Source organism: Macrosteles quadrilineatus, unplaced genomic scaffold (genome assembly GCF_028750875.1).
Source record: "Macrosteles quadrilineatus isolate MER2022 unplaced genomic scaffold, UCM_ALF_1.0 Scaffold_6__1_contigs__length_79288215, whole genome shotgun sequence".
Lineage (NCBI taxonomy): Eukaryota > Metazoa > Arthropoda > Insecta > Hemiptera > Cicadellidae > Macrosteles > Macrosteles quadrilineatus.
The window spans coordinates 4044322-4056570 of NW_026542599.1; the positions used below are offsets into that span (position 1 = coordinate 4044322).

General features: G+C 35.6%; 1 protein-coding gene across 1 annotated transcript in view; it reads right to left on the reverse strand.

Moving 5' to 3' along the window:
* Positions 1-3518: 3518 nt before the first annotated feature.
* The window catches only part of LOC128996542 (receptor-type tyrosine-protein phosphatase kappa-like), a 46681-nt gene continuing 37950 nt past the window's right edge, over positions 3519-12249 (reverse strand). The window contains exons 8-16 of the mRNA XM_054421932.1: positions 11568-11703; positions 11019-11168; positions 10169-10268; positions 9613-9689; positions 8903-9034; positions 7175-7303; positions 5020-5207; positions 4160-4295; positions 3519-3641 (exon numbers count right to left, since the gene is read on the reverse strand). Of these exons, the coding sequence (XP_054277907.1) occupies positions 3561-3641; positions 4160-4295; positions 5020-5207; positions 7175-7303; positions 8903-9034; positions 9613-9689; positions 10169-10268; positions 11019-11168; positions 11568-11703 (1129 nt within the window). The 3' untranslated portion in view covers positions 3519-3560. The remainder of the gene's footprint in view (positions 3642-4159; positions 4296-5019; positions 5208-7174; positions 7304-8902; positions 9035-9612; positions 9690-10168; positions 10269-11018; positions 11169-11567; positions 11704-12249) is intronic.

A 12249-nucleotide genomic window follows, 5' to 3' on the forward strand; every position in this document is an offset into this window, starting at 1 on the left:
TTTGTCGACTTAAAAACATCCTAACTCAGTTTTTATATCAAAATTACAAAATGATTATGAATAACTATACAATGTCATTAATTATTACTTTCAGGACAAAATTGAAAATACAGAGGTTGTAAGTGAAAAAAGTACATTACTGTGAAGGTATTCTTAACAGGGATGCTTGGGAAAAACAAAAAAATCAATTCTTGTAACAGTGTTGCAGAAGATGAACTCGTGATGGCCATGTCATTACCATTCAATGTCATTGACCTAGTATATGATTATTTTACTACTTGAACTAAGTTTGTCACATCATTAAAAATATATATATTGGATAAAAGTTCTAGTATTTAACTTTCCCCAAAAATTAACCTAGACCTGTAATTTACCGTCTGAAAACTCTGAAACCGCCAATCAATAATTCAACGTTTTCTGAAACTGCCCAACCTCTATTATTCCAAATAAGCAGGAATTGAAAGCATAAGATTTGAAAACTGCATCAAATTACTGTGAACATTTTTTTTGTTTACAGTAATTGTTTTTTTTTGTAAAAAAATAATTCAGAGAAACATTTAATATTTATGCAATCATCAATAAAATGCTAGAAATTGCCATTCAAATCATAAAGGGCTCAGTATCAAAAGCTTGGCAAAATATATTTATAGAAAAGCTTACACTTAGTACATTTGGTTGGTTACATTTACCTAAATCATTCCATTTAACCATTTTAACACTCCATACAAATCACATGACAGGCTATAAAACTAAACAACCAGTAAGTTAAAGACTAAAACGGACATCCGAATAAAAACAGCTAAGACATCTAATATAAAATATTAAAATTACTGTGACGTTTAATATCAAATATGGACAGATACAATACGATATACTTTATATATAAACATGGCTATAAAATAACTCTATACATCTACCACCACCGTGTACTAAATTACAGTGAGTATACTTAAGACACCATACAATAAAAATGACTTCTCCTTGATTCACTGCATACTAGCATACTTTTGTTGGCATACAATCAATACATTCAGTGTACACTACATTTCGGGGCACCGGCCAGGAATTTGATACATAGGACACATATTTTTTTTCTTCAGCATTACTTAATTGTGATTTTATGCGGAGAAGTAAAGCTTAAATTGACCAAAAAGTAAGTGGTACTTATTCTTAAAGCACACATCAACAACTAACTGCTAAAACAACTAAAATCAACAGAAAGTAAAATTATTTGGATAGAGCATGTCAATTAATACTGTTGAGTCTATGTCTTAGTTTAAAATTAGTGTTGCTCTTCTTTCAACTTATCTTTCACATGAGTGTTTGTTCCACATGTACCTTGGGGTGACAAAGAAAAATCTAGGCACATCTGAGTAACACATCACACACAATAATGAAACAAGACCTTTATTTGAAAAAAAATGTACAATGAATTTTTCATTTGGATCACAAATTTAGTAATCTTATCTACAGATCCACATCTTAATGTATCTTCTATTGTGGTGTTTTGAAGATTGTGGTCTTCAGGCGACCAACATTTTGGCCTCGATGTATATTCAAGAGGACTTTACTTTCCCACAGTCGTCGTATAATTGTGCTTGATCAACCGTCAAGTCAAGATATAATCGTCCTGAGGCCAAAACATTGGCTAACAGAAGTATTTTATAAATTTTGAAACAATCGTTGCCTAAAGACAATCAATCTACAAATCCACATATGTTATGTTCAACGCTCTGATTTGTGTGGGAATACACGCTTATGCAGTTTGCAGTGCATCAAGGAATAGCCATGAGTGGACCCCTGGATTGTTGTTACTAGCCACCAAAACGTTAAACAGAAAACACGGAAATGAGGAAAGCACGCGCCTCTGAAATGAGGAGAAACACGTACCTCCAAACTGAGAGGTAGCACGTGCCTGTACATATGGTGTTCTGCAGTGATCCGGTGCGCGTTCCAACAAGCACGCACACGTTACTAATCTACCTGAAAGACTAGGCTCATATAGAGATAAATATTCCATCTTATATACAACTACGACGGTTAACAAATTTAACTTTTCTATACAAGATAAAAACATACCATACATTTACTTACACTTATAAGTTAACAACTTTTCTACAATAAAAGATAAAAACATACCAAAAACTTACTGTTGGATAAAATAAAATCTCATAAGGCCTTTCGATAGTTAAATCGCTACAGTTTAACTCTATTTTGGACTTTGATACCACTCTGTAAATTTGTGCAAATATTGAAATGCGTACTTTAAACTTTGCTGCATAGACATTGATAAACAAAATTGTCTAGTTTTAATGAATAAAATTGTATATTTTATTAGTAAATATAAGAAAAATACTTTAAAATTTAATATCATTTCATGTATCAAATTATTAAATTCATCCATTTCTGTTTATTTTTTATATTTTACTTACAGTAACTACAGTAAGCCTAATTTTATATTTAGTATTTGCTGAATATATAAAATAATGTAAAATGAACAAATATATATGATAGATAAAACTCAGGAAATCAGCAAGACACTAATACACAATTAATTACCATATTTTTTAAGTAAAAATAAGGCTTAAAAATGAAAATTTGCATTATGAGTCTTGTAAAGTTTGACGAGCATTCAATATTTACAGAGTAGCAAAAGACCTTAAATACATTTTTCAAATGGGAAAGCAATCGGAAAAGTGGCTCTGTACATGGGAAGTGGGAACCTCAGTCTGTCCTACATCGACCACAGGCTCGAGACAATCTCTTCCGTTAGAATCCTCTTCCAACTCGTCCCCTAAGACACTTCTGGCATCATCTTTAATCCCGGGTGAGAACATATCGCAGCAAAACGTACTTTGATCAAGTTCAGTGTCAGCAGGGAGATCGTCTGAAGCGGAAATGTTGGACAGCGTCATTTCTTCTAATTGAGAGTAGAATATTTCATCCTCTGTGACACTACTAGTATTGCACAAGCCTCGACAGTCTGTATAATAATAAAGCTCCTCAGTAGGAGTGTAATCGGAACGGTCACTGTAACAAAATGCTTCAGAGTTCTGTCTGTCTACCTTCACATGTACAGGATCTGCATCTGCGGGGGGTTCTGGACGAAGGTTTTCCACGACTGGAACGTCAGGTGCTTCTTGGGAACTACTCGAAGGCGCATTTGAGCTTGATTGATCCTCGACTTTATTTATTTCAACAGGAACAGTAAAAGTAGTTTCAGCAACGTCACTAAACGAATAAGAATAAACACATTCACTAAAAGACTTGTGTTTACTGGAAAGCCTGTCTCGGTCGTACATTGCTAAGCTGTCGCAGGCTTCATCGACATAAGGGAAGTCGGCTCTGAAAGTGCGAGGAGGTGAAGGCTCGTAGTTATCCTCTACAACACGAGCTTGACGGCTTAACCTCGGCCGATCCAAGACGTATCTCCCGACATTGGTAGGTCCTGGACCGTCTTCTGGGCTCGGGGTCAGATCAACAATTTCATCTTCTGGCGTCAACGGCAACGCAGCGCCACGGCCAAACTGGTAAAACCAGAGGTGCTGGACATCGCACTCTCACTTCTTCTCCTTCAAGTCCTTGTCCAAGTAGTGCAGCACATAGTGGAGTACGAGGTCGTAGCAGTATTTGTACTCCGTCTGAAAACCACATCAATAAGTCAAATAAAAATAACGCTTTTAGGCATGTAAAAATGTCCCATATTAAGAATAAGTCATCCTCACCCAAAAGATAATGATGTTTACTTCATAGTTTGATAACTAAATACCGGTATTGTGTGGGTTGCTAAGTGGTAATAGTGCTCGCCTTCAAATCTGAAGGTTTCTGGTTCGATTCCAGGCAAGATTGTAACTGGACCCAGATGATATTATTGTAAGGTGGACACGAGATAGGAACAAGATCATGGTTTGGACTGTTTCCTATAAGAACGTTAAGAAATACCAACGGCGTTGATACAAACAAATAAAATCATTTAGAAAGTGTCTGAGATTGTAACCTATTTCTATAACTGTTATAACCAACAAAGGAAGCATTTTCTAAACTAGGTTCCAGTCCTGTGAGAATTGGTTAAAAGAATTGGTACTATAAATCAAATAAAATCCTGAACCGCATTTGAGTTGTAGTGATATGATAAGCAAAAACAACTTGATCATCTAACCATATTCTCAATGAGCTGAGGTCTGTGCCTTCTGACAGTCTTGACTGCTTGGAAGATGTCCACTTCTCCGTGCTGAATGACTTGTTCAATACAGGCGTTGGCAGCACAGTAAACCCCACAGCGACCCCTTCCATCCCTGCAAATAACCATCATTTATAGTAAACAAAAAAAATCAGTAGACAAAAACCTGCATTGGTTAAGGTAATTGAATAATCACTGGTTCGATCTTTCTTTAGAATGTGTGTTTTGATGGTTCGAAAATAAAATGGACCCAGCTATTCTTGATAACTGGGCCTTTAAAAAATGTTCCTGGCATAGAGAGAAGTAAGGTACAGAGGAAACACGCTTATAAGACAACCGTGTGCTTTCAGTTATAGTATGTTGTGGTGGAAATAAACTTATTGTGACGAGCAAGGAAGAGGCCAAGTAACGAGTGCTGTGCGGAATTTACTGTAGTACAGAGTCTTCCACCAGCATTGTAATTGTAATACATGTGGGCAAGCGGGTAGTGTTGGACTTTGGCCGAGACATCAGTAACTAGTGCTAGACACCTACATCCCAAGTGTACCATTGAATCTTTCCTCTGTACGTTACCTGTCTGTGGCAGCTTACAGAAGGTTCGAAACTCGACCCCTGTCCTTGATCATTGGGCCTTTAAATAATCCTGGCTAATGAAACAAACTGGCTTTAGTCAGTAAAAAGCTACAAGGCATCTCACTCTGTTCTACACTCATCCTTGCACTCGCCAGTTGGATTAAAAAGAAGTATTGTGGGAGATCTAAGGAAAAGTTGTGGTGCTCTCATTGCCTCACCCTAGAATAGTTAAATAGAGATTATCACTAAGCAAATCGGCTACTTACTGTGAGACCACAACGACCGGGCCGTAGTCGGTGCGTTGCCGCCAGCGCTCCACCATGTTCATCAGTTCCACAAGGCTGTTAGTTGACGTCGGAACTCTGTGTCCGTCCGGCCAACAGGTCAGCTGAAACATCTGGACAGTGCGAGGAGGAGCCTTGACACCGGCCATCAGCTCCGTCAGGGACACAATCTGTAACAAATTGAATAAAATCATTTATTGATCCGGTAACACAACAGGTAACTTAATGGACTAGTAAAAGTAAAGTAAAAAAGCTAATATGCTAATAAAAGTCTTTTACCATTTTGTAGAACTTATTCAATGTCAAGTGTATTTCTTAAAAGTGATGATCTGCTTTAATCTTTACAGAAAGATCTTAGAGGTTAACGGCTTAAAACAGTCAAACTGGTCACCATAGGAAAACAATTTAAGGACTTTGACAACCAGTATTTAGGAACATCAAAGTTCTTGAACTTACAGTTGGTTAATTTTCTTCAAGGAATGGCTCATCTAGGTTGGGATAAAAGGGATAGAAGCTAGCTTACCTTAGGAGAAGTACAGGCAGGCCATAAATACATCAGAAAACACTCAATATTTTTTTCTCTGGGGGACTTCGTCAAGTGTAGAGATAGAGAAAGAGTTTACAAAATGGTTGCTGTCATAGTGTTGTCACACAATAGGTTTACTGGCTCAATCTCTTCTATACCTCTTCAGTGTCCCATGATTCAACACACTTTATATCTTACAATAGGAAAAAAGAAATGTTGAGTAAGCCAGTATAGATTGTGCTAACTTATTTTTTGTAACTGAGATAGTTGAAATGACATGAAAGATGCTAGCTTACAAAATTTCATCCTATCAGTTTTACACGATTAAAATATCCATAAACATAAAGCAGAAATCAGTACAAACTGTCGGTGACCTCCTCACTTCTAACACGTCCATTTTTTATTAAAAACTTGTGGCAACTTTTATGGGAATGGTATGTCTAGTTATATCAATAGTCAAAGGTACATCTTGAAACAAAGCTTAGATTACTTTCAGAGCCAGCCTTAGGAACTTGCTAAATTTGCGCCCGCTCAGGGCTCCAAACCTCAGGAAGCCCCGGGCATGGTGCAAAATAAAAAATTAGTAAAAGTCTGAGAATTTTATCTCAATTACGGAAAAATAAAAAGAGGGGTGTATAAATACTAATATTATACATTAAGATTTTTGTTGGTATTGTTGCAATACTACTTTGGTAATAGGGGCCCCACTCTGAATGTTACTGGCCCCGAACCACCCAAGGGCAGCCCTTACCTTTATACTAAGCTATTAACTTACCCTCCGATGTTCCTCGCCAGGTAGAGTGAAAGCAGGATGATATCCAGAACCTAAACACTAACATGCAACAATCAAGCAAAGCTACAACACCATGCAAAACAATACAAATCAGTTGTTACATAAAAAATAACATGCTTTTGATTTTAGAAATATTTTTCTTGGAAGATTTTGACTAACTATAAGATTGACAACCTATAGCATTAAAAATGTTGAATTGAAAACACAATTAGGAAATAAACAGGCAAAAGCACAGGTGAGAGGGGGGAACTGTAACAATTCACCTCTAAGCACCGTAGATACAGAATGTTTTTAAAAGGCTTCCAATTTTGTTGAGTCAGAATGAGTTTTTCAAAAGTGAAATGAGCATGCTCCAAAGACAACACCTCACATTATTTGGTAACTTGCATTGCATCCATTATTTAAGACTGTAAAGTGAGTTTGGAGATTTACCCTATGTGTCATGATGAGGAATGGTACTTGAATGATTGTATTTTAAATTTTTCCAGTTCAAACAGAAGGCACACAACAACAGAAGGTTGGTTGTGGTACTTGTACGCGCACTTGGGCACCTTTTGTATGTTGCAGTGCCAGTTCTTGAATTCAGTCAACAGACTCTTACAAGAGTTTTGATAGGATTAGTAGGAATCATGCAGCTTATTGAAGTGACGGCTCATTTTTTGAGTTGAAAGGATATTACCAAACTTTTAACATCCATCCATTTGCTAATAAAACTGACAAACTTACTACCGTACAATAAAAAATGTTCAAATTATCTGTCTAAAAAAATAGTAAGATTGAAAAACCACAAAGAGATGGAGCCATGCATGTTGTCATACCTTCTTGTTGATCCTGAAGACCCAAGTTTTGATGTTGCTGTAGTGGTTGTGGGAGATGTGGTCAATTGTGAACACCGGTCCGTACTTCTTAGAATGTCTCCCCTCTGGCCAGAATGGAGGGTAATCTTGCTATTGGAAACAAAATTATATAGGTATTAGATAGTGCAGTTGGTAAACCAAAAGTGTGATTTAAAATAGAAAATCAATTAAATCTATTTAGGTGAAGATTTAAAATAACACTTTGTTTAAATTAACGATAACATAACACTACAAACAGGTAAAAACTAAAATACTTATTGAAAATAAATTTTACTAAATATAATTTGAATTTTTAATTTTTTTTACTGTAATATGACAGTTTATTTGCTAGATGAAGTCGTGCTAGATGATGTTGTCATTATGAAGTCATCAAGAGTATTAAAGAATCAAAGATGTTACCAAATTATCTTGTATTTTAATATTTAGGTAAATATTTTGGGTACTTTCCTGTTAAAGGGAACATTCATTATTATCGATGATTTTTTCGATGTATCGATATTAACAAATTGAAACATATCAGCTGACAACTACGATAAATATTGTTCAGTATATGATACTGTTAAAAAAAATAACCTAACATAACTAACCAAACTTGCTGTAAAATTTAAAAATTCTGTGTTTAACTTGCCTTTTCTGTTATCAAACCCAACGGAAGTTTTAAATGGTACAGCAAGTTTGGTTGGTTATGTTAGGTTAGCTTAGAACAGTTTCTAATCCATATAGACTATTTTAGCCTAAACAAGATCAGTTAGTTGTTGTTGTCAATTTGTAATAGATCTGATCGGAAAACAAAAATATTGATATATCGAAGAAAATCATCGATAATAATGAATGTTCCCTTTAACAGGAAAGTACCATATTTTGTATTGATTGATTTGAGGCTATTTTATAAGGATATTTAAAACAGAAATTGTGTTTTTATTTGCCTATCCCACAGAGAAGTAAGGTACAGAAGAAACATTCAATGGTACACTTAAATGATGCCTAGCACAGTTGCTGGTGTCTAGGGCAAAGTCCAACACCACCCCTCGCCATCTTGTACTACAACGCTCACGGTGGAGGAAGACCCTGTGCCCTGTTTAACAGGAATTCACGCACAGTGCTTGCCACTGTGTACAGTTCAGGAAAATATCGTAGTCCAGTTCCAAGCAAGATAAAAATTTTACCCAGCAAGACGTGCATAACAATTACACTAGATTACATTTCCCACTATACAATTTACCCGCAACTCATGTCTACGCACAGGCCCCTGCCTATGTAGACATTTTCCTTTTAATTTGATAAGGTATTTTTATTTTTTCTCTTTGTGCCATTTAGTTATACAGTATTATACTTTTGTAATTATTATATTTTTTTTACGTTAAGGATTGTATAATTATTATGTAAATACCACAAAATGTATTATGCCAGTTGGGAAATAAAATGTTATTTCATTTGTTATTTCATTATTTCACTCTTCCTTGCTTGTCACAAGTATATTTCCGGCGCAACATACTATAGAGCTGAAAGTGCATGTCCCTAAATCCTGTTTCCTCTGTACTTAACTTATCTTTGCCTGCCCGACAAATATGATCATATTCAAATATAGACTACTGTCTGGGTGCTACTGTTCACATACTGTTAAAACTATCGAGTGGATGGTATGCTAAACATTAGAGTTTTAAAATGAATCCTAGATGCCATACTCACAGAGTTAGGAGGTGGTACACACAGAACGACCACAGCTGAACACTCGTAGTCATACACGACAGACCAGATGTCACCCAGGGTGTGCTTCAGGGGCCACTCTGTTACTATGTACTCTCTGGGCTTTGTGTACCCCTGGAACAGAACAAATCAAATTTATTGTCCTTTTGACTACAGATAGAACTATACAACTAGACTTTCCATCCCATGTTGAAGCTGTTTGACCTTTTCATATTAAATATCACATTTATAGCCATCTATAGTCAAACCACTACACAGTTTATTTCCCCATATTTTTGTCCACCCTATTGATTTATACGCTGTTTGATGGATCATTGCTTTTGTAGTTGTCTGCTAAACACTTCACTGTGCAGACGATGCATTACACCACAGCAACGTGACTCAATTTACAATGCTTAGTTTGTATAAAGCTTTCATATAAATGGCAACTAAGATATACACAGAGTCAGAGTTGTTTCATACAGTTGTGTTGATTGAAAAATATAAATATAACATTGAACACATAATAACTTCTAATAAGACAACAACATTTTTTGTACCTATGCTAAGAAACTTTCCATTATACTATGAGTTCTCTAAAAGGAAGTGAGCAGAGTAAGAGTTAAATTTCAAAATGCATGGCTTTTTGTTGAAAAAGTTTTCTTGAAAAGCAAAGTTACTTATGAAATATACAACTGGAATTGCATACTCACGTCTACAAAAACAGCGTTGATGTAGTCAGTGAAGGTGTTGCCTTGGAATGATGTCAAGTATGGTCGGAAATTGTCAGCTGGAAAGAAAATATTTTTTGTTATCAAAAGAACACTGACCTAGAAATACAACTGGAGGTAGCACTTACATGGCAACTCTGCTAGAAAATCTAGCTAGACCTTGTAAAATGTTGTTACCTACTATTGGTACCTACTAAGGGAATCAGCGGGCGCCCCTAAACCACCGACGCCCCTAAACCCCTGGCGCCCAACGTGGCGACCAACGTCTCCCGATTCTCCCATTCAGCGCTACTTCCAGTTGTATCTCTAGCTCAGTACCATAATATCAGCATTTAATTTAAACTGTTCATGCACTTAATCAAATAATTATTCACCACTTTTATCACCTACCTACTTATGAGTCTTATTCTAAATTAAGTATGTTCAGATTCTTAGACCTTATTATTTGCTACAGTGTGAGTGTCACATTCTAAATCAAATTCACTAGGATACATTAAGGTTAGTAAAAGCCTATGTAATCTTAAGAGAGTTTACTCACGAGGCACTATCAGAACGTCTCGGTTTTTCATTCGGTTGTCTGCTCTATGACCACCAGCACAATCCCCTATTGTGAAACGTGGCGTTTGCTTGCATATTTGCTGAAACAGAAAAACTATCATTGTAAGATAGATGTGGTTGAAACAAATTATAATTTTTTTTTTCAAAAACTATTCCATCAAATTGGTTTTCTTTTAATTTAGTGTATTCCATCAAAAGGGTGCAGGTATCACAAAACTGTCTTTGAATACAGGACTTTTAGTAGGTAATTAATGAATTTGACTGAAGGATTGCTGATATTGGTAAGTGGAGATGTATTAGGTAGCATACATATAGGGAGGAATTTGGATATTTTTGTGTCTGTGAGAGGATAATAAAAAAAAAAAATAATAGTTAAAGTTTCAGTTTTTGGAAAAATCGGTGGGGACCTCTTTAACTTTTGTGGATATACTGAAGATGAACAATTTTATATCTCACACTAAAGTTTGAGACGGTACAACCACTAGGCATTCTACCTCTTATTTAGTAAAGACAAAGTTTATGCGTTTCATAATCATCAATTAAACACGTCTCGGCAAGTGACTGTAATTTTTTGTAAAAAATAAAGCCATTAACCAACCACCAAATGCAAACTGACATAATGTTGAATTATGTGGTAAAATCATGAAAAGTATATATGTCATATTTTTTCACAGTCCTTGTGTAGACCTCGATCATTTATTTCATTGCCTGGCCATAATCCTCTTGCAATATGCACATGTTGTCTTGGCTTAAAAAAAAACTCTTGTTCATAATTTTGATCTCTAAGTGTTGTTGTACATTCCGAATTCCAAAAATGACATGAACATTACCTGATATTCCCTCTGGTACTCATTGAGCTTGGTGACAGGATCTTTCATGGATTTCTGTTTCAATCTCTGCGACAGTTCCTTCACAGGGAACCACGAAACTCCGCAAACTACGTATTCTTCTAATGTGTCGTAGATAAATTTGTACTGTTCCTGAAAAACAAATGAATAAATCATATACGGTACCCTATATACTCTTATTAAATCAGAACAAACCATATTTACAGTTTCAATAAAATAAGTAATGACAATTTTTACCATTCACCTAACAAAAACAAACACTCTCAGGCTTCTGATAAAGTATAGTGGTAGCAAAACGGGAGTGCCGATGGAGACCTGTGGTGGTGCGTATGTTTAAAGGGACTTGACCTGGTCTCCATCGGCACTCCCGTTTTGCTACCACTATAGAAGATTTTGAATCAAATTTGTCTCCTAATTTTATGATTCTCTTTTTAATAATTATAGATAATTTGATTTGACTTATGATTTGTGTCTGTTTGAAAGAGTATGACCAAACAAGAACACCAAAAATAATAAGAAGGAGAAATTTACCAGGGTTTCAACCATGCCTTTTCTTGATTGGCGTAGCATTTTGAGGTATCCAAAAATATCAAATGCGTCTTCTTCTTCTTTCAGTTCTAAGTTTGCATCTATTGACAAAAACACACCAGATCTTCCACCACCATCACTGAAACATTATAAATTATATCAATTTTCTTTATATTATTTATTCCATTTTGAATACCCAACATTGAACGAAGGTGAACAAAATGAAGGCATTGAAAGTTGGGGCAGTACTCATTTTTAGGTAAAGCATTAAAAGCAAACTAAACGTCATCTTGCAGTTGCATTTTGCATACTGAACCATTCATCTTTTAGGTCTTCTTTTCATTAACAATAAGCTGAAAGTATTACAAAGTAGCGTTAGCCCAAAACTAGCTAATAATAATTTATGTATATTCAGAAAAACTTGTCCTTGATATTCCTAAGGATGAAACATGTTTTACATCATAAAGGATCAATTTAAGTGAATCAAATTATTAACTGGCTAAACTAAAAGTGGTTATGTTGGTGGTGCTCGGTACTCTTATTCTGAGGAAAAGCTTGGATAAGGATAAGATGTTCACTGAATTTACAAATTAACATTCAGTAAACTCAGATGTTTTTTCCACAGTCATCACATAATGACTGCCCGTCCTAAACACCTTCCCCCAAGGCCATATACCTAAAACAC